The sequence below is a fragment of the Miscanthus floridulus genome, chromosome 18 (genome assembly GCF_019320115.1).
Source record: "Miscanthus floridulus cultivar M001 chromosome 18, ASM1932011v1, whole genome shotgun sequence".
In the NCBI taxonomy this organism is placed as follows: Eukaryota; Viridiplantae; Streptophyta; class Magnoliopsida; order Poales; family Poaceae; genus Miscanthus; species Miscanthus floridulus.
Genome location: NC_089597.1, coordinates 78290131 through 78312179, shown reverse-complemented (window position 1 = coordinate 78312179; position 22049 = coordinate 78290131). Strand labels below are relative to the sequence as shown.

The 22049-nt window shown below is 42.7% G+C and overlaps 1 protein-coding gene across 1 annotated transcript; it reads left to right on the top strand.

The window, feature by feature from the left end:
• The first annotated feature begins 21147 nt into the window (after positions 1–21147).
• On the top strand, positions 21148–21786 carry LOC136524057 (RING-H2 finger protein ATL43-like). The gene has a single exon (XM_066517539.1). It carries the CDS (start codon positions 21148–21150, stop codon positions 21784–21786), a length of 639 nt encoding a protein of 212 aa, XP_066373636.1.
• The last annotated feature ends 263 nt before the right edge of the window (positions 21787–22049 follow it).

Sequence of the window (22049 nt, the reverse complement as noted above, 5' to 3'; positions counted from 1 at the left end):
TGTGTGTTTACACCAAAATTTGGAAGAAAAATTGTAGGGACTCAAAAGCTCCCAAGATCATGTCATTAAGGAATCGATTGCATGAAGGACAGTATCAGCTGATTCGAATGCAGCACTAGAATTGGCTTTCTTCATATAGCGCCAGCGGATAACGACAAAAGCTACGATCGGCGCCCAAAAAAACATGTTGGACTCTACGAAAATGGAAAGATTAGGGTCCAAGTTATCTTAAATTAGGAATGTTTTCTCTTAGGCCAAAAATTGTGATGAGTCGTGCTTAAGTAGGATTCATGCATAGGCTCCAGGTATAAATATTGGACCCCGGCTATTGTAAAGGACACACAATCAATCAAATACAAGTTACTTACTTTTTTGGCTCCGGCCACCCCTTAGGAGTAGGAGTAGAGTAGATCTCGGTGAGTTCTTACGCGAGCAGGGCTACATCGGTCCGATCGACCTCCGGCTTGTCTATAAGTACCGTCATGGCTTATACTTCTGTTTGTACGACTGCATTGATCTGATCAACCTCTACTATGACTCTAGTACAAGCTAGTTATCGACTCTTATTTAGTTCAAGTACGGCTACATCGATCCGGTCGACCTCCACTGCTCAAACTAGATTAAGGTCAAGTTATCGGCTCTATCTAAGGATGGCGTCCTTTGGATAGATTCATTAAGTTACCGATATTGCTTATTGCTTTCATTATTTATTTAATTACAGCAATATTACTTCACCTGATTGGGATTGATCTAGATTGGCCTTATATCCTATTTAACCCATCATTTATTAATCTAAATTGATCTAATCTGCACCTTCAACGATGAGTTATATTTTATCGGTTGTTTTATGTAAATCTTGATCGTGCATAACGTGCGATTAAGGCATGTCTGGTCTTGAATAGATCTATTGGCTAATGAGAACCGTGTCATGTCCCGTTATCATGGCCTGTGTGATTCTGCCTCACACCCCACTGTTAGCACCGTGGAGTGGGGATCGTTATTTGGTAGACCTGTTCCTGATATGGCATGACTTTAATTGTGCGTTATGCCTGAATCGGCAGTTTTAGCTGATATCAAGTGTTTTTACATATGCAGTTCACGTCACGAGACCATTGAAGTAAAGATAGGTTGAAAGATGTGCTAGCCCCATGATCTTATTATTGTATTACGGCCTGCATGATTTTGCCTCATGCTCCACTGATATTAGTAATAAGTTAGGGTCGTCGAATTTATCACTATTTCTATGGCCTACATGATTCTGCCTCATGCCCCACTGGTCATAACGATAGATCAGATCTAATATGTTTATTACATTTATCTCTATTAAATGGTTAAATGATGATGAGCTATTTCTTTTATATAAAAATGGATTTGGTTACTTGCAGTCATTGGCTTAGCATAAATTGATTATTATTGACATCCTATTGCCATTGACTAGTATTTGTCTAAATAACGATATTCATCCTGAATTATAACCAATTTTCCTTCCATAACTTCATGAGTTTTAACTGATTTTTTTTCTTATGAGTATGCTGGAATTAGCTATTTAGTCGATCTCTTTCCATATCGGCCCTCAGAGCCACACATTCGGGACTATCTGACAACACCAGCATGTTTCGCTTTAAATTACTGATTAACTTTCTCTCCTTGTCAATTATAGAGTCAAATTGAATGGCACATCTCGGGAGGAGTGCGCAGGATCGATAATCCCTGCATTGAAGCTAGGTGGATCTCTAGCTCCATTGAGCGGACCCTTCTGGCTTGCTCGTGTGCCTCGGCACGGGGCGAAATTTCTTGCTTGAGAAGGGACAGATTAAGTTGCCCGATTATCATGTTATGTTGCCCCCTAATCAGTTGAAGAATAAGAAGTTCTGCAAGTTTCATAACGCTACTTCTCATTCCACTAATGAATGCAGAATTTTTCGGCAGCATATACAGAGGGCTATTTAGCAAGGAAGACTCAAATTTGATACGCCTCGAAAGATGAAAGTTGATGATAATCCTTTCCTAGGAGATCAAAACATGGTTGATGCTAGGCTGCTCAAAGGAAAGACTAAGGTCCTAACATCAATCAAATCAAGAGAAGCTAAAACTATCGATCCCGAGATGCAAATATCGACTAACAAATATAGAGAAATTAGAAGACATCGCGATAAGCAAAAGAGCCGATATGAGCAGGGAGAAACGTCAAAAGGTGGGGCAACAAAGCCATGGGTTACATCTTGAATTCTGTTGAATAAATGGCAGCGGCAGAAGGAAAAGGATTATCAGCGTTGGTTAGAAGAGCAAGAATTCCGATGTCAACAGGAAAAAGAGAGGAAGCAAGCTGAATCACATTGGAATTGTCCTTTCTTTAGACATTGCTTGAACGAAGGTTTGAAGTTGCCTACCAGGAATAGCTATCTAGAGTGCAACGACCAGTATTGGGAGTTTAGGCAATCTCAAGCCAACTGCCGGTCTATCCATGCTCAAGATGCATATCATCATAATAACATGGATCGGCGCTTAAAAAATGGAAGTGTTCATAATTGACTTGGAAAAAAGTTGTTGATCAAGACTAGGTTGATTATGAAGAAGAAGGCAATGAGAGAGAATATGTTTGGTAGGAAAGCCAATGGTGTCCAGGAGGTTTGACAAGAAGCCAGAAGACAAGGGTGCAACGCCTAAGGAATAGTGAGTTGGAACACGCTCAGGCATCCAGTAAACCTCAAGTATGGCATGCTAATCAAACAGTTGATAGAAGGCAACCATCGATTGATATTCAAATGGCTTTTCTGTTGGCATCAGAGTTCAGAGCTCTGGTAGATCAAGAAGTTTATTCGAATTTCGATGAATCGAAGTATGAAGAGATAGTTGCCAAGCTGACATTTATACAAAAGGTTATATTTGATAAACCTATCAAGCATCGGCACTTAAAGGCTTTATATGTAAAAGGTTTGGTTGATGGGAAGCCGATGAACAAGATGTTGGTGGACGGAGGTGCTTCTATTAATCTTATGTCATACAGCACTTTTTGTAAACTTGGCAAGGGACTAGGAGATCTAATTGAGACTGACATGATGCTTAAGGACTTTGGAGGTAATGTGTCTAAGACCCAGGGGGCAATGAATGTCGAACTTACAATCAGGAGTAAGACTCTGCTCACCACATTCTTCGTCATCGATGGAAAAGGGTCATACAGTTTGCTCCTTGGTGGTGATTGGATTCATGCAAACTATTGTGTATCATCGACTATGCATCAGTGTTTGATTCAATGGCCCAGAGATGATGTTGAACTGGTTCACGCTGATGAGTCTATAAGTATCGCAATAGCTGATCTAGTCTTTTGGGAGATAGCAGACATTGAATGCTCTTCTGGCAAGATATGGGAATGAGGCTTCATTAGAGTCAGTAATGAAAGCCAACAGTCGATCCAAGCAGTCGGCTTTGAAATTTTGTCTTAATGGATAACCCAATAGATGGTACAGATGGCAAACTAGGACATGGCTTCACTTCGGCCGATGAATTGGAAGAGATAGATATTGGTTCTAGAGATAGACCTAGGCCGACGTATGTAAGTGCTAAGTTGGATCCTGAGTATAAGCAAGAGTTAGTTGATTTATTGAGGGAATTCAAAGATTGTTTTGCTTGGGAATACTATAAGATGCCTGGTCTAGACCGATCAATTGTTGAACATCGGTTGCCAATCAAACCTAGATATCGGTCATTTAAAAAAGCTCTGAGGAGATTCAACTCGAATGTACTTGATGATATCAAGAAGGAGACTAAAAGGTTACTAGAAGTAAAGTTTATTTGACCGTGCTGATCTACAGAGTGGATATGGAATGTTGTCCTTGTATATAAGAAGAATGGGAAGTTAAGAGTTTGCATCGATTTTAGAGATCTGAATAAGGCCACACCCATGGATGGTTATCCAATGCCAATAGCCGATATGTTGGTGGACGCAGCAGCCAGGCACAAGGTTATTAGCTTCATGGATGGCAATGCAGGATATAACCAAATTTTCATGGCCGAAGAAGACATAGCAAAGACTGCTTTTAGGCGCCCTAGCGCAATCGGCTTATTTGAGTGGGTTGTGATGACCTTTGGTCTGAAGAATGCCGGTGCAGCTTATCAAAGGGCAATGAATTATATTTTTCATAAGTTGATCGGTAGAATTATTGAAATCTACATTGATGACGTGATGATCAAATCCAAGCGGTATAAAGAGCATCTAGCTGATTTGTAGGAAACTCTAGATTGCACAAGAAAGCATGGTCTAAAAATGAATCCTAATAAATGTACCTTTGGAGTGTCAGCTGGACAATTCTTGGGTTTTATGATCCACGAGAGAGGAATCAAAGTTAGTCAGAAAAGCATGAAAGCAATCGACGAAGCAGTACCCCCGACTAGTAAAACAGAGTTACAGTCATTGCTTGGTAAAATTAATTTTACCAGGAGATTCATTTTGAATTTGTCGAAGAGGGTTCTACCATTTTCTCCCTTATTGAGGTTGAAAAATGATCAAGAACTTAAATGGGGTGACATATAACAAAAGGCATTTGAAGAGATAAAAGAATATATGAAATGTCCACCTGTGCTGGTCCCTCCTCAGTAAGGTAAGCCTTTTAAGCTATACATATCGGCTGATGACAAGACAATTGGATCAGCCTTGATGCAAGAGTTTGAAGGAAAAGAGCGATTTGTTTTCTATCTGAGTAGAAGGCTCCTGGATCCAGAGATAAGATATTCTCCCACCGAAAAGTTATGCTTGTGCCTATATTTCTCTTGCACTAAGTTGTGACACTATTTATTATCGACAGAATGTACGGTTGTTTCCAAGGCTGATGTGATTAAGCACATGTTCTCAATGCCAATACTAAATGGGAGAGTGGGAAAGTGGATTCTCATGTTATCGGAATTTGGCTTGAAGTATGAATCGGCTAAAGTAGTCAAAGGACAAATAATGACCAATTTTATCACCTAACATCATAAGCCAAGCATTGATTTGTGTAGAGCTGGTGCCTTGGACGTTATTCTTTGATGGATCATCATGCAAGCAAGGTAGTGGCATTGGTATTGTTATTATTTTGCCTCGGGGGGCAAGTTTTGAGTTTGCTCTTCCAACTGAACCAATGATTACCAACAACCAAGCAAAATATGAGGCTATTCTTAAAGGACTTTAGCTTCTTCATGAAGTAAAGGTCGAAGCAATTGAAATATTCAGAGATTCATAGTTAATTATTAATCAGTTGATCGGCCTGCATGAATGCAAAGAAGGTACTTTAGAAGGGTACTATGATGAGTGCCAAAAGTTGCTCAAGGAATTTCTTCATGTCTCTTTTCAACATATTCCAAGGGCATAGAATCAAGAGGCTAATCATCTAGCTCAAAGCACTTCAGGTTATCGAGTGTTTCAAGAAGTCTTGAGTAGTGAAACCTCGAGTAATGATTGGAGAATTGAAATAGCCAACTACCTTAGGAATCCAATATGGAAAGTTACCAGAAAGCTAAGGTATAAATCAACTAAGTATGTTTTACTAGATGATCAGCTATATTATAAAACAGTCGATGGGGTGTTGCTCAAATGCTTAAATCAAGACAAAGCTAAGGTGTTGATGGGTGAGGTGCATGAAGGGATATGTGGAGCTCAACAATCGGCTCATAAGATGAAATGGGTTATTCACAGAACTGGATATTTCTAGCCAACAATATTGAAGGACTATTTTGAATATTACAAGGGGTGCTAGGACTATCAACGTTTTGGTAATGTCCAAAAATTGCCTGCATCGGCCATGAATCCAATAATCAAGCCATGATTGTTTCGAGGTTGGGGAATTGATTTAATTGGCTAGATTTTTCTGCCCTCGAGCAAAGGACATAAGTTCATATTGGTAGCAATAGATTACTTCACTAAATGGGTGGAGGCAATTCCTTTGAAGATGGTAACCTCAAAGAATATGGTTGATTATGTCAAGGAGCGTATTGTGTATCGTTTTGGGATTCCTCAAACAATAACTACCGATCAAGGGACAATGTTCATATCAGAAGAGTTCAAAGATTTTGCTGCCAGTATGGGAATCAAGCTACTAAATTCTTCTCCTTACTACACTTAGGCTAATGGCTAGGCATAGGCATCCAATCAGATTATGATTAAGTTGATCAAGAAAAAGATTGAGGAACAGCCAAGGAAGTGGCATTCAACGCTTAATGAAGCACTATGGGCATATAGGATGGCCTATCATGGATTGATTAAAACATCGCCTTATGAACTTGTGTATGGCCATAATGCAATTCTTGGGAAGTTTAGACTAGATCGAGGCGTGTTACATTGCAAAATGACTTGTTAGCCAAAAACTACAAGAATCTTATGATAGATGACTTAGAGGACTTGAGTTGCTTTTGGGTGCGTGTTCTTGAAAACATCGAAGCTAGTAAACTATGGGTTGCAAAATATTACAATAAAAAGGTCAAGGTTAAGCAATTTTCTAAAGAAGACTTGGTTTGGAAAGTGAAATTGACGATCGGGTCAAAGGGCAGTAAGTTCAGCAAATGGTCACCTAATTGGGAAGGACCTTATCGGATCAAACATTGTGCGCCTGGTAATGCTTATATTTTGGAAACACTAAGAGGAGAGGAAGAATTTAGCAGAGCAATCAATAGGAAATATCCAAAGAAATATTAGCCTAGCATTTGGATTAATACTTGACAACCGATTTGTTTGGTTGTCAGCTCTAATAGCCGATACCAGAAAGGTATCGCCTCTAGTGCAAAAATAAACCCGAAGGGGTAGAAGTTGGTATGATGTGTATCACCTATAGGAGCAAAGCAAACACAGACAGAGTGATGCATATAATATGAAGTACGAAATAAAGGAAAATCACTTAAGACAGAGAAATTGTTTGCTGAATATCATCTATTACAAACTATGGGCTAGAAAACACTTTGGTTACTATATCATCGTCCTAGGAAATAAAGGCTATGGAGTTGGCGGCACTGAAGAAATCCTCAACTAGGCGTTCATGGTCCCCGAGGTGCACCGTGGCTGGAAAACCATGGGGAAGAAACCGAAGTTAGCGGCCAGAACGAGCTTGCACAGCAGCCAACACCATGGCGGCACCATGATCAACGCCATGCAAAGCGACCTCCCTGACATGGTCTGGGATGTCAAGCAGGCGAACCATTGAGACGGCGCCTCTAGCGTTGATGAATCCCGCCATGTACTCCACAGCCAATCGGAGGCTTTCTAGTTGAGCGGACAAATCTAAAAAGATTCAAAGGCGAGATGATCAGAATCTTGAAGATGAAATTGAGAGGAAGCAAAAGTTATGACAAATATCTCACCCACGATTCTAGCCTCAGCCTTGGCCAACCTATCCTCCACTGAATTAGGCTCAGGAGGTGATCGGCATCGGACCATGGCCAGAGCCAATTCTGTGAGGGAGAGACAGTCGGTGAGATTCTGGCCATGCCTATCGATGGAGGCGAGCAGGTCGTCATTATCGACCTACCTCCTCGGATAGTAGGGGAGCTGTTGATGAAGAAAACCTTGAAGGCTGAATAGAGTTGGCCCTACGCCCTGAAGCAGTGAGAGCATCATGAGTTGCACCCTCCTAGTGATGAAGGCACTGGCATGATGATGTGGCTCCATTGAGGGCCTCCTCAGCAGACCTCTTGCTGTTCTCCATGATCTCAAACCTATGGGAAAGTAGAAACTGCACTGAAAACATGAAAGGTTTGAGATGAAGCAGGATATTTTTTGATCCATAGCCATGGCCCGTATATATAGCCCGAGAAGGTGAGAAGATAGATTTCACCGGGGGTGTGAAATTGAAGTCAGATACGGAAATAGATTGACACTTTGAAAATTCAAGGGATGGATAACGAAGAGATAACAGATTCAAACTTATTGCCTCCTATAATTACAAAATATCATGGGATGGATACGAGAGATTTACATTGACCAGCGATCAACCAACCGAGGCTTCTTTGGATTGAAGGGAGTCCGGATCCCCACAAGGCCGAAGGTCATCATAAACCGAGTCACATCGGCCCATTGATAAAATTATGCCAGAGAAGGGGAAAACCGCCTGTCTAATAGATGCCCGGCTGATTTCTTGGTGATTGGGAAACTGTGGGAAAGAAGCCTGTGTCTTTCCCGATGGGCATTTGATGGAGCAAACAAGGGGAAGGTGTCCACATATTTTAGCCCTTGCAAACACTAGAACAACTGCATCGATCCGGTCGACCACCACTACAACTCTGGTATAAGCTAGCTATCGACACTTGTTTAGTTCAAGTACGGCTGCATTGATCCGGTCGACCTCCACTGCTCGAACTAGATTAAGGTCAAGTTATCGGCTCTATCTAAGGGTGGCGTCCTTCGGATAGATTCATTAATTTACCGATATTGCTTATAACTTTCATTATTTATTTAATTACAACAATATTACTTCGCCCAATTGGGATTGATCACGATCGGCCTTATATCATATTTAATCCATAGTTTATTAATCGAAATTGATCTAATCTACACCTTAAACAATGAGTTATATTTTATTAGTTGTTTTATGTCAATCTTGATCATGCATAGCGTGCAGTTAAGGCATGTCTGGTCTTGAATAGATCTATTTGCTAATGAGAACCGTTTCATGGCCCGTCATCATGGCCTATGTGATTCTGCCTCACACCCCACTATTAGCACCATGGAGTGAGGACCGTTATTTGATAGATCTATTCCTAATAGGGCATGACTTTAATTGTGCGCTATGCCTGAAACGGTTGTTTTAGCCGATATCGAGTGTTTTCAAATATGCAATTCATGTCACGAGACTGTTGAAGTAAAGGTAGGTTGAAAGATGTGTTAGCCATATGATCTTATTATTGTATTATGGCCTGCATAATTCTGCCCCATGCCCCACTGATATTAGTAATAAGTTAGGGTCGTCGAATTTATCGTTGTTTCTATAGCCTGCAAGATTCTGCCTCATGCCCTACTGGTCATAACGATAGATGAGATCTAATATGTTCATTAGATTTATCTCTATTAAATGGTTAAATGATGATGAGTTGTTTCTTTTATATAAAAAGGGATTCGGTTACTTGCAGTCATTGGTTTAGCATAAACTGGTTATTATTGACATCCTATTGCCATTGACCAGTATTTGTATAAATAACAATATTCATCCTGAATTATAACTGATTTTCCTTCCATAACTTCATGAGTTTTAACTGATTTATTCTTATGAGTATGTTGGAATGGGCTATTTAGTCGATCTCCTTCCATATCGGCTCTTAGAGCCACACATTCGGGACTGTCTGACAACACCAGCATGTTCTGCCTTAAATTACTGATTAGCTTTCTCTCCTTATCAATTGCAGGGTTAAATTGACTGTCATGCCTCGGGAGGAGTGCGCAAGATCGATAATCCCTACGTTGAAGCTAGGCGGATCTCGAGCTCCATCGAGTGAACCCTTCCGTCTTGCTCGTGTGCCTCCGCATGGGACAAAATTTTATGCCGATAGTGTGGATATATATGGTGGAAACCTAATTCTACTTTGCTCCTTGAAAATATAGCTGTCTTTTAAAACTCAAAAATAATTGCTAGAGAACAGGGGCTATCTTATTCATCTTTTTTAAGCGGGCATCTAAGTACCCATTGTTTTAGATATCTCGAACACTTGTCCATTTTTTCTCCACTCTTTTTTTCTCTCTTTTTTTATGAATAACTTTAGCATAGCCCTTGCTTCTTTTCTGCAACAAAACTTTTGAAAGATAGCAACAAGAACTTGGAGCATTTATTTGGAGTGAAAACCTAACAAGCATGTTTTTGTGTTCACCCCCAGTGTAGGAATAGAACATTTTTGGGTGACGTGTACGTGATCTTGATTTTAAGAGCTTGACAAATCTCTCATAAGGGACACAAAGCTTGACAAAACTCAATGCAAAAGCAAGCAGCATATATGTGTAAGTTTTCCTAGCTTAAATAACATGTATAGCTCTGTTGGGAATTCAAGCTTTGTCATACAGGAACTCATCATGTAGCATTTTTGTGCTTTTCAAAAAGTAAATCTCTACAACTTTAGTGACACTTGGAACAAGATAAACAGTAGCTCAGACTTTCTCATATCATATCCGTCAATTACCTATACTTCGATCAAGCATATACCACCCACGAGTTTTAAGTTCAAAGTAAATTCTTATATCAAAACAGTCTTATCCAAAACTCGGAAGAATTCAAGGCTAAAAACTAGGTACTTGAAAGGAATTACAACAGAGCAACTATTTATCATTTCCATTTTAAAAGATTATGTTTAGAATCCATTTTATTTTATTTAGCTCTTAAAAATAAATTAAAACAAACTAGACACACTCTCTTTATTTTGTTTTCATTTAGATCACACATTATAACTATATATATTTCTATAAAGACTAGGATCATGCCCGTGCGTTGCAATGGGAACAACCACCTATTCTTAGCTATGCTCATAGAGATCGCCTTATCCATGCCGTCGCTGTCCCACCCGTGACGCCAATATCTACACGTCGCCAATTCTCCAAGATTCAAACCACATATATTTTTATGATAGGTAAAGTGCCCGTGCATTGCAATGAGAAAAAAATGACATCATGATTCAAGTTTACATGGTTTGTACAATTAAAAAGATACTTTAATTGTGATGTCCACAACTTTATAAAGGATGGACAATTAGAATATATAACTCAAGTTTTTTCCCCATGCTGAGATCATGTTGCAGCAGGACAACATGAAGGATTGTTCGTCTGCTACAAAGATAGATAACACAATAACAAAAGCTATGCATTTAGAAAAGTCAAAACGACATACAAGTTAAAACAAAGAGAGTAGTAAAGATCTGATCACATGTTTCTGCAATGGAGTAGATCCATGAACAATACAAATTTCAATGAAAACTCCATTCCTCTTGCGTAGATTGTCTCACCATTCTACACCATAAGGAAACTTTTAAATAACATGCCTCTTAGTTCAAATACAAAATTGCTATTTTCTACAAAATAAAGAATTTCAAGGGTTAAATTAATATATAAATGCATAAGGGATGCCACATTTAAGCCATAATTAAATTTGTGATATGGTCATGGAACATTAATCATAGCCTAGGGTTTCGGAAGGGCGGCTTGGGCCAGCTGGGCAAGGAGAGGGGGCTCGGTTGGGCTCCTGCCGCTGGCTAGGCCGGTGCAGAAAGAAGGGGAAGGGAGTGTTGGGCCAAGGCATGAGGGGAGAGAAGAGAGAAGGAAATTGATTTTCCAATTTATGTTTAAATGGTTTTGTATTTGGTTTTGAGAAGAATTCATCACATCTTGAGAAGGATTTCCAAGATGAAATATGAGGCGGTGTTCGAGGAATCTTTCGGAGAGATTCATATGAACTCAAGATGAAATTTCCACGAGTGTTCGGATGGGAATTTTTCAGGGGATATTTGGAAAAACTCGAAGAGGGAATTTTGGGGGGAAATTCGGGGGGATCTGCATGGAGTTTGAATAGGAATTTCATGGAAGAGGTAATGATGGCACTTGAGATGTGAGCTCCAAGAGGGGACTCGAGATGATTTCCACTTGCGACTAGAGAAGAGGGTCTTTTCCTTTGTTCTCTTATTCCTAGGTCTTATCTGTGTGTACCCGCATGTATTAACAACATGCTTACTCATCGTGGTGGTCTACTAGGGGTCTTAGGGTTTAGGGACTCCAATCCAATGGTCGGCACAAATATAAATGGCAAGTCCGGGTTCTAGTGGGGTTCAGGATTATAGAGAGAGATTCACGGAAGACTCGAAATAATCCTGTGAGGATCACAAGGAGGTTGCTATGGGTTGTGCTCTCCAACAAAAATGAGACTCAAACACAGGACAACTCGAAAACTCCAGCAATCACCTACAAACCATCTACATGTATGCAACGTCTTGTTAGCGAGTTGGACTCGTGTTTGACCTAGCAATTACATGTTTCACTCAATTGCAAGAAAATTTTTTGAAAGCTTGTATTTTTGGTTTCTAGAAAAATCCGGGTTGTTACACACCTCAACCACAGTTACACCGCTCTGGTCGTACCCGTGCTCCAGTCATACTAAGGCCAGAGACACAGCGGAGGGGTTCTCGTCCGCCTCCTAGACCACACGGTCCGCCTCTAGTGACTCATCTTGATTTGAGGGCCACCACAGCCAAGTAGGTGCAGCAACTCAAATTTGTGGACTTTGAGCAGTGGTTCCCACTAAGGAGAGATGACCAAGCTTCAGAGGGTTTCTACACACCACTACAAAAAGATTTTTATAATGCATATCTTAACAGTGGGGGCAATATTCAGATCTCAAAGGGTGTGCAACATTAGGTCCATTGTAGCAGTAGTAGGAGAGCATATTCGCCCTTACCTATCTTACTTGATAGGGTTGACAGACTTACTCGGATGGACAGGCTTATATGTTCCATCTTGGGTCTGTGAGTTCTATGCTACACTCTGAATTGACCCGCAGCATAGATTTATACACTTTCCATTCAGAGGTAGAGATTACAGGCTGATGAACTCTAGGGTTAGAGAGATACTCAGGCTTCAGGAGCAGCCCATCCAACTTGATGAGGTGTGCTATGGACAGACAGAGACTCCCAGACGCCCTCATGGCGGTCTTGTACCCCCTACAGATCTAGTCTGCCATTGCTTCACAGAGCCTTTCGGTGAGGGGTCGAGTAGGACACTCAGAGACCTCACTCCTATAGCTAGAATGCTTGATGCTATTATGAGGAGATCCCTGCTTCCAAGGATGGAATATCATGAGGGCCTAACTCACATACAACTATGGCTACTGAACTCTCTGATGCAGCAGACTATTTTTTATATTTGGGATCTCTTACTATCAGAGATAGAGGATACTATTGCAAAGGGGTTCAGAGGTCATCGGCAGTTGCGCTATGCTCACTAGATTACATTCTTGATTCATAGGGCAGTGATAGTGAGTCCTCTAGAGATGCTAGCAAAGTATAGTGGTGCTACTATAGAGTTCCCTACATACAACATGACTTAGATGCTCTGCCATAGTGCAGTGAGGACACCTAGCCAGCCATGCCATCGTCTAGAGGTGCCAGAGACTGCAGCCTAGCAGGATGAGACCATCAGGGGCATAGCAGCTACTGAGAAGAACCAGTTAGATGCTTAGTAGGTGGGGATGGTCGAGAGCGACCCTAGTGATAGCTCAGATGATGACTACCGGCATATTCCTCAGATGCCTCCTTGACGACATGACCATGAGGCTGGTAGCTCTAGTTCAGCTCCACCTGCACCACAGACAGATCCTGGTCTACTTGCTATCCTTGAGCGGATGAGGCAGGATCAGGCTTGCTAGGCTTAGGAGACCGCTGCTTGCTTAGTTTCAGACCAGGCAGGATGAGTTCTAGTGATAGCAGCAGATGATCTAGCAGCAGCAGCAGCAGGCTATACAGCAGTAGCAGCAGGCCATGCATCAGTAGCAACTTCTCATGTAGCAGTAGCTACTTGGATTTATGCAGCATGTTGTGACAGCTATTGGGGCTCCACCGCCACAGCCTTCACCCTAGATTGGTCAGCCTGCCACCACTTATATGACTCCAGCATTCTAGCTTAGTGGGCTTTAGAGTCAGGGATAGCTAGCGCCATAGTTTCCTTCACCTACATAGCAAGTGTCCTAGTGGTTTGCTTCGCTAGTGCTAGCCCCACAGTTCACACCTCTTCATACGGACTTTACTCTACCTCAGAGTGCGTTAGTGCTCACCCCAGTTTCTAGGAGCCTTGGTGCTTCATTCAGTGAGTTGACAGGGCAGCCTACACTACATGTCCCAGGTCCTTCCATAGTGGCACCTATTACCAGGACTATAGAGACGCACCCTTCTTTAGTTGCATCATCAGAGCAGGCAGCGCTAGTTCTAGATCCGACCCAGACCGCTTCAGCATCGCTTCCAGCTACAGAGGGTTAGACTTTTCAAAGCTTAGGATCAGATGATGATGGCACACAGTTCTAGCTCGCTCCTTGCACCTTAGCGCCCGACTTGTCCGCTGTAGCCCCGCCGACCGACCCTTAGGTTTTGATGTTTGACGCCAAAGGGGGAGAGGGATCGAGTATGTTAGCCTTAGGGGGAGCGATACATTTAGGGGGAGTCTATCTATTAGCTTATAGCTTATCTATTACATTTGGAGTTTTATGTGTGATACATTATGCATTCATGTTTACTATTATGCATTGAACTACTTAAGTGTGATCGTAATCGTGATATTAATGTGATCATGATATTTATGTGATATGTGACATGTGTGCTCTCTACTTTGAATTATTTATATGTCATATCACTTGTGTTATGCTCATTTGCTTTGCTTCTGCATTTTACTCTGATGCAAATGAGCTTTATTACTTGTACTCATGCTTATTTCATATATATTGAGTACATCATGTTGGCTTAGGTCATATAAGTTTGCCTAACTCTTTTGTTCTTATTGTCAAAAGCTTATATGATCCAAGCATGTTAAAAACCTCAACTCTTTCATATACTCGAGGTGGTATTGTCATCAATCACTAAAAAGGGGGAGATTGAAAGCTTCTAGTTCCCTAGTTGGGTTTCGGTGATTAATGACAATACGTGATTATTGTGACTAACGTGTGTTTTGCAGAGGCAATTAAGTTAGGTCACGGTAATGGAGATCGATTGGGCTATCATGGTGGTCATGCCCCTACAATGGAAATTGTTTTGGTTTTTCAAAGGATGGACGACAAGGTTAAGGATGGACTAGATGTAAGTGTCGTTTGGAGTTGAAGAGACACTTAGAGTAGTTTAGGACTTTGTTTTTCCTTTGGCCATACTATTAAGGGGGGTATGGATGGGTAGCTTGACCTAGGTGAGTCTAGTGGGTTAGGTGTGGTGCACACTTGCTAAATCTAGCACTAGGTAGCTCCTAAAAAGCCCTTAGATCATTCACGTATGATTGAGAGTTGGAAGTGAATGGAGGGTCAAATACTGACCGGACGGTGGCGCAAAGTCCGGTCAGTTCATTTGATCAAGGTGAAATCATTTGGCGCGACCGGACGCTGAGAGGTGAGTGACCGGACGCTAGGTGCCAGCGTCCGGTCGACTCTAGTAAGGTTCTAGAGAGGGAAAATCGTGACCAGACGTTGTCTAGCGTTCGGTCACAACTTAAACATTGGAAGTCGGGGAGAACTGACTGGAGCGTCCGGTCAATATGACCGGAGCGTCTGGTCACCCCGTAGAGGCACATAATAGTTCATTTTGAACATAGGTGTATAAATACTTCCTCCATTCGTGTGAGGGGGTACTTTTGCTCATTCCAACAGCTGAGAAACACTCTTGAGAGTGCCAAGAAGAGCAAGGTCCTAGTGAGGTGATTGAGATTTGAGAATCCAAGAGTGAGACCTCATTAGTGAAAGCAAGAGTAGCAAAGTGTGCATCCACCCTTCTCATTAGGCTTGTCGTGGTCAAGTGAGAGTTCGTGCTTGTTACTCTTGGTGATTGCCATCACCTAGACGGCTTCATGGTGATTGGGAGCTTGATGATCATCCAGTGGAGCTTGTGGATGACCCAACTCAAGTTGTGAGCAGTTGTGGGTGATTCACCGTGACGGAGTATCAAAGAATCAACCCGTAGAGAGCACTTGATCCTTGCGCGGATCAAGGGGGAGCTACACCCTTGCACGGGTGCTCCAACGAGGACTATTAGGGAGTGGCGACTCTCTGATACCTCGGCAAAACATCATCGTGTTCCTCCTTCTCTCTTTACTTTGAGCATTTACTTTGAGCAATTCAATTCTTGTCTTTACATTCAAAGAATTGCCATGCTAGAGTAGGATTAAAACTTAGGTTGCAAGTCTTTTTGTGCGGTAGAATATTAGAAACACTTTCTAGGCACAAGGGGTGAAGTTGGGCTAACCGTAGTGCTTAATTATTGCAAAGAAATTTAGAATTAGCCCAATTCACCCCCCCCCCCCTCTTGCGCATCTTGATCCTTTCAATAGTTACTTGGAAACAACAAAACAAAATCAATGAAATACACAAATTAAGAGATGGTATATACCTCACAACCACAGCCATTTGTTCCTTAATAGATGCATCACGAGCCTCATCAACAAGCACCGCAAAGCAACGATCTCCTATTTCATTTTTAATTAACTCACTTGTCTCCTCTGCACAAGCCCTAACCAAATCTTTTTGAACTATTGGGCAACTCATTTGATTATTGCCTGGAGCATTTTCACCGGTCACAAGTGCAGCCTTTGGATCCTTCTTTCTGTACCATTCAAGCACCTCTAGAAAGTTCCCTTTGTTTCTTGATGTTTTAGACTCATCATGTCCATGAAAGGATAGAGCTTGTAAAAGGAGAAATCTAGCAATGCCTAACATAATAGTTAAACGAGCTTTATATGCCTCCTCTTCTACTGCGCTTGTCACAGTCCACACATGTTCAACACTTTGTCTCTGATTTTTGAAATCAAGTGCACGCTTCCTTGCATTACTATGAAATCCATCAATTGATTGAGCATGCTCCTTTAAAGACTCCTTTTGCATTCTTGCAATTTCTGAACACAACTCTAGTGAATGTATCATTACTATGAAACCTAGTTTGTTGTGGCTTAAAGAGATAGCAATAAAAGCAATAGGCTACATCCTTGGCTACACTGTACTCTAACCAATCAAATTGATCAAACCATGATCCAACAAATCCTCTTGCTTGACCTTTACCATTGACTTTTTTTTGGAAACTTATGACCAGCCGGCCTATGTGGACCTATTTGTGATATGCTCTCCTAGCCTTATCCCTAATGTCATGATGAAACTCATCAATCGGCTTCCTATTCCCTAGATCATCAACTATATCTCTCAAATCAAGTTCAATCCTTGGTCTTTGATACTCAAGCTGACTCTCTTTATTTTTGGTATTACTATTTGATGCATCTTTCTTAGCATAGTATCTTTCCATCCTAAGATATTGGATTTTGCATATGAATTAAGAAATAAGAATTATCAAATGTAGCAGACAGTATAGAATTAGGGATTTGGAACTTGCTTCTCACCTGTAGGGGCAGCTGGGCGACTGGTAGGAACATGGGAAGGGGCGAGGGGGTGCAACGACTAGCGCAGCTGGCGGGGAGACGGGGGAAGGGCATGAAGGCTGGAGTCAGGCGCTGTTGCCGCGTCGTGCAGTGTCATTGCGGCTTCGCGAGTCACGATCACTAGAGGGAGTCGACGAGTCGGGAACGTAGGGAGCGAGGCGCGAAGTTAATGAGCCGAGCAGGCCAAGGGTCACACTGCTCATTTGCTGCGGCCTGCAGCTAGGGCTGGGGAAAAGGCTAGCTGGGCTATGTTTCTACCAGGGAGGGCTATTGGGCTGCCAGGCCTTTTTACATGTTTTTTGTGAAACTAATTCCCAGACCTATTGGGCCTCGCCCCGGGCTGTAGCTCGGGCAGCCCAGGGCCCAAATACACCCCTGGTACAACATAGTCTAGTGCTTCTTCTCTAGGGTCACTGGGTGATCCAGTGCTCACAGAAATGTGTCAACGGCTAGTTTTACAATGGCTAGTCGACGTGGCACCACTGGAATAGTCCGATGGTAGGCATTTGATGGTTCGGTGCTCTGCACAAAGCGGCAGATTCGCCACCAGCAACTATTTTTGGTGTTAGGGCCTATAAATACCCTTTGGATGGCCGAATGAAGATGTCTAGAGCTCAAGGAAGTGTTGTATGAGTTGAGACTCATCTCTAGTTGCGCTAGCCACTAAAGTGCTTAGTGTTTTTAATCGGTGATTAGCGTAGGTTCTTTGCGAAGTGCTTAGGTTAGCTAGACCACCACTTTAGTGCTTGCTCTAGGTTTAGGCCTAGTGTACCAACCATGTTTGTGGTGTGGCTACCACCGTGTAGCGGAGAGAATGAGGCCCGTAGCAATTTTTCCAAAAGCTCGTAGTGAAGACAGTGGGGAGTAGTTTGGGAGAGGCCATCTCGGAGACTCACTTGCACATGTGGAAGGCCTAGGGGTTATCCACGGTGTTACCCGACCAGGAGCTTGACCCTTGCAAGAGCTCTCTTGTGAGGGGCTCCTACGAGGACTAGAGTGAAGCGAGGAGCTTCTCGATTCATTGGTAAAAATACCAGAGTTATCGACGAGAGTTTACATATCTAACTCTCTTTAGCTTCCACATTTATATTATATACTTAATTAGGTAGTGTGCTTTGTATTCCTAGCTTAGTTTGATAGGCTAGTGATAGGATTCAAACCTAGGTTTCAAAACTTTTTTGTGGTAGAGATAGCAGCACACCTAGCAAAACCTTAGTTGCACATCTAGATACTTTATTTATTGCATAGGTTTTGACTAGGTGGAATTTAGAGACCATAGTTTTAGAAACAGTTTTTAAGTTGCCTAATTCACCCCGCGTCTAAGGCATCATGGTCCCTTCATTTGTCATGCAGTCTAATCACCATCAAGCATGGTCTGACTGCCAACCCCTATGCATGTGCATAAACGGTTTAAATGTAGTCATTTCTAACTGTTGGACTTGGACGGCCTGACTTCCAGGTCACCACAGGCACGAGTTTTAGCCCATAACAACTAGGTCCTATCCTCCCTCTATATAGAGGGGTGGCCAACGTGGGAGCTCCCTTTTAGTGACTTGGGCTAATTGCATACTCCATGAGAACTCCAATTTCGTCTCCGTTCTCATATTCTTTCATGTGAGGCAGTATTTAGAGAGCGGTTGAGAGACTTTAGTGTAGCACTTTTAGAGAGTGCTCAAGTGGCACTAGGTAGTTGTTTTTCAAGAGGTATTGTTTGTTACTCATGGAGGTTGCCACCTCCTAGATGGCTTGGTGGCTACGACTCCGTTGGAGCCCCCACGAAGGTTGTGTGGCGCTCTAGAAGAGACTTGTTCAGGGCTTTTGTGCCCATCCCTATCAGAGGAAGGTTAAGAGAAACTCTAGTAGATTGACGGGCGTGGAGAGTGCCTTGTTGATTGATCAACTCGAGTCTAGTGCTCACGTTGGAGCATAGCTTGCGAGGTAGTCTAAGCTTGGGAGCTAGCGAGAGAGTGGCAATCCAAGGACTCGCCTCAACTAGGAGTAGGTGGTTGACATTCCACTGAACCTCAGGAGAAAAACCATCATATCATCCATTGCCTCCCATTGGTTTACACAATGCATTTGTACCTTTACTTGTTCGATCTTCAGCCTATGTAGCTTTGCTAGTTGAGTAGCTTATCTCCAGTAGTTGCTTTCTTTGCTCACTAGTCTGAATAGGAGCTCCTTTGCCTTACTTGTTGTTTTAGTTGCTTAGGTTAATTGACCTTGCATACTAGACTTGGTAGGAGCTCTTTCTAGTACCCTAGTGCTGCTTTGCTTATATTTTGGATAGGGTGCTATGGTTGTTAGAATCGGTGAAGTTGTTATACGTCCATTAGTTTTAATTATTTTGCTGCTTTTATTTGGCTAGGATTCATGATTTAGAATTAGAAACGACTATTCAACCCCCCACCTTTAGTTGGTATCTCGATCCTTTCAGAAGGCTACACAGAACCATGAGCTATTCATGGAGTTATCCAACTGGGAGCTTGGCCCTTGTGAGAGGCTTCAACAAGGACTAAGGGGAAGCGTGAGCTCCTCAATACATCGGGAAAAATTACAATCATCAATGAGAGTTTTCATTTTCTACCCATTTATGTCCACACATTACTTGCATTCCTTTGGTTGTGTGCTTTATCTTCCTAGTCTATCTTGCTAGGTTACTTGATAGGATTATTGGAACCTAGGGTGCAAAACTATTTTGCTAGAGATAGCAACACTTCGTAAAAGCATAGTGCACATTGTCCCTATTTGGTTTTGGTAATTGAGTGACAACCTTAGGTGGACTAATATGTTTCATGTGACATGGACAGTTTTTAGTCCACACACACTAGGTTGAGCATGGCATGATGACCAGGATGAGAGATGGCTTGTGCATATGATGCAAGTGTGCAGCTAATGAAGAATGAAAGAGCTTATTAAATATGTGACATGACATAGTCTCATATGGCTAGATGGAGAAGATCAAGGCGAGAATTGGCTACAAATGAAGGACCGGTTGCAAGATGAATGACAAGCTAGATGATCGGGACATGACGAACCATAAAGGCTATGATGTGCTAGTAGAGGGCTTGGCACCGATCGACCATAGCAACTGTGAAGAGCAAGCAAGACTACGATCGATGGACCGTGAAAGCCATGTCAAGTCATGAAGTGGAGATCATAACATTTCCATGTGATCAAGCCAATGAGAAGAATTGTATTGATTTCAAGTGGCTTGATAAAGTGATGATGAAGGAGCTTCATGCTAGGGGCAATGTTCAAGGTAGCGTAGTTGGCTACACTTATGGATGGCTATTGTTCATCATTTGATGAAGATGAAGATTGGATATTTGTGTGACATCATCAACAAGGAGGTGGAATGAAATGCGAAAAGCAAAGTATTATTTGTGGCTCGTAGTGGTCCGGGGTCACGCTAGCAGAGGAGAGAGGCGTGAAAGGACTCTGTTACACATAGGACGTACCGTACAGATTAAAGTACTAGTACGTAGCTAGGTCAAGTCTTGACACACACCACATGATGAGTAACGACCATCCTTTTGGCACATTCGATCAACCGTAGTATCCTTTGTTCCACGTGAACGAATTATACTATTAAACATTGTTCCACTATCAATAATTGAACGTTCTCATTGCGAACATTTTTTTCTCTGTACGTGACTATATAACCTCCACCATACCTGGTTAATCGAAAACTTACGTTCCCACGAGGGACCCTGACAACGTAAGAGTAACGTCGCCGGCCAGTTGCTGTCACATGTAAACAAATCATAACCGCGTTAAGTCCATCGTTTTTCTCTCATAAACGAGCATTTGGCAAGGATTCAGCAATTAACCATTTGACCTCAAGCTCCGAGTTGATGGCTTCCCTCCACAGTGGAGGCATATACTCCACTGTTTTGTGTATATACCTTCCATGTTGCTGCGCATTTGCTTCCTTCAATTCAACACGGATTATTCAAAGTTCCTGCTCGCAGTATATATAAAGCCCATGCACGCACCAAACTACAATAGCTGACAATCGATCAGCGCGCACCTGATTTCAGGTTTCACCCATGGCTGGCTACTTGCCACCGGGCTCTCCCTTCTTTCCAGCACCGCCGACGCGCTCTACGTGGTCTCGGCCACTGCCCCAGACATATTGGCAGTTTTCGCCGAGGCCCAGGGACAACACGACGTCCCCGGGGGCCATGATTGGCGTCGCCATCTGTGTCGGTGCCTTCCTTCTCGTACTCATCTTCCTGTGCAGGTACCACAACAGCCGCGCCAATGACGCGGCCCACGCTGCCGCAGCGGCTGCAGCCCTCGCTGCGCGGCCGCCTGCGCCACCACAACCAGCGTACTGGGACAACAACGAGGAGCAGTGGCTGTGCCACCACCGCAGCGACGACCGTGACGACGACGGCCGCACACGGCGCGCCAGCCCGACGGCGGAACTCCCGTCGTTCGCGTACAACCGGGCGGTGAGGCACAACGTAACGGGTACCAGCGGCGGGGACGAGGCGGCGACGTGCTCAGTGTGCCTCGGCGTGTTCCAGGTCGGGGAGACGGTGCGGCTGCTGCCGGTGTGTCTGCACCTTTACCACGTCGAGTGCATCGACCCGTGGCTTGAAGCGCACTCGACGTGCCCGCTGTGCCGGGCGGGCACTGATGATGACCCGACGATGCACGGCGTCCTGCTTCCGCCGGTTTAGGCGCCCTCGATTTCGGATTTAGGCCTTCACGGCGTGCATGGTATTTCATCACAAGAGAACTAGTAGGTGCGTTGTAAAAGAATTTTGTTATTTTTAGTACCATAATATAAATGTGCAAATAATGCAGTGTATATTTGCAGCTGTTATTTTTGTGACAGCGAATTCAGGTTATAGTCTATATTTGTACCTATAGACAGAGACCATATTTGTTTTCGCTACAACTTTATGGCTTTTAACTCAAAAGCTGGCTTTCTGACATTTAA

What these genes read in the sequence shown, in the direction of transcription:
- LOC136524057 (XM_066517539.1), top strand. Translation starts at nt 21,148, where the DNA reads ATGGCTGGCTACTTGCCACCGGGCTCTCCCTTCTTTCCAGCACCGCCG.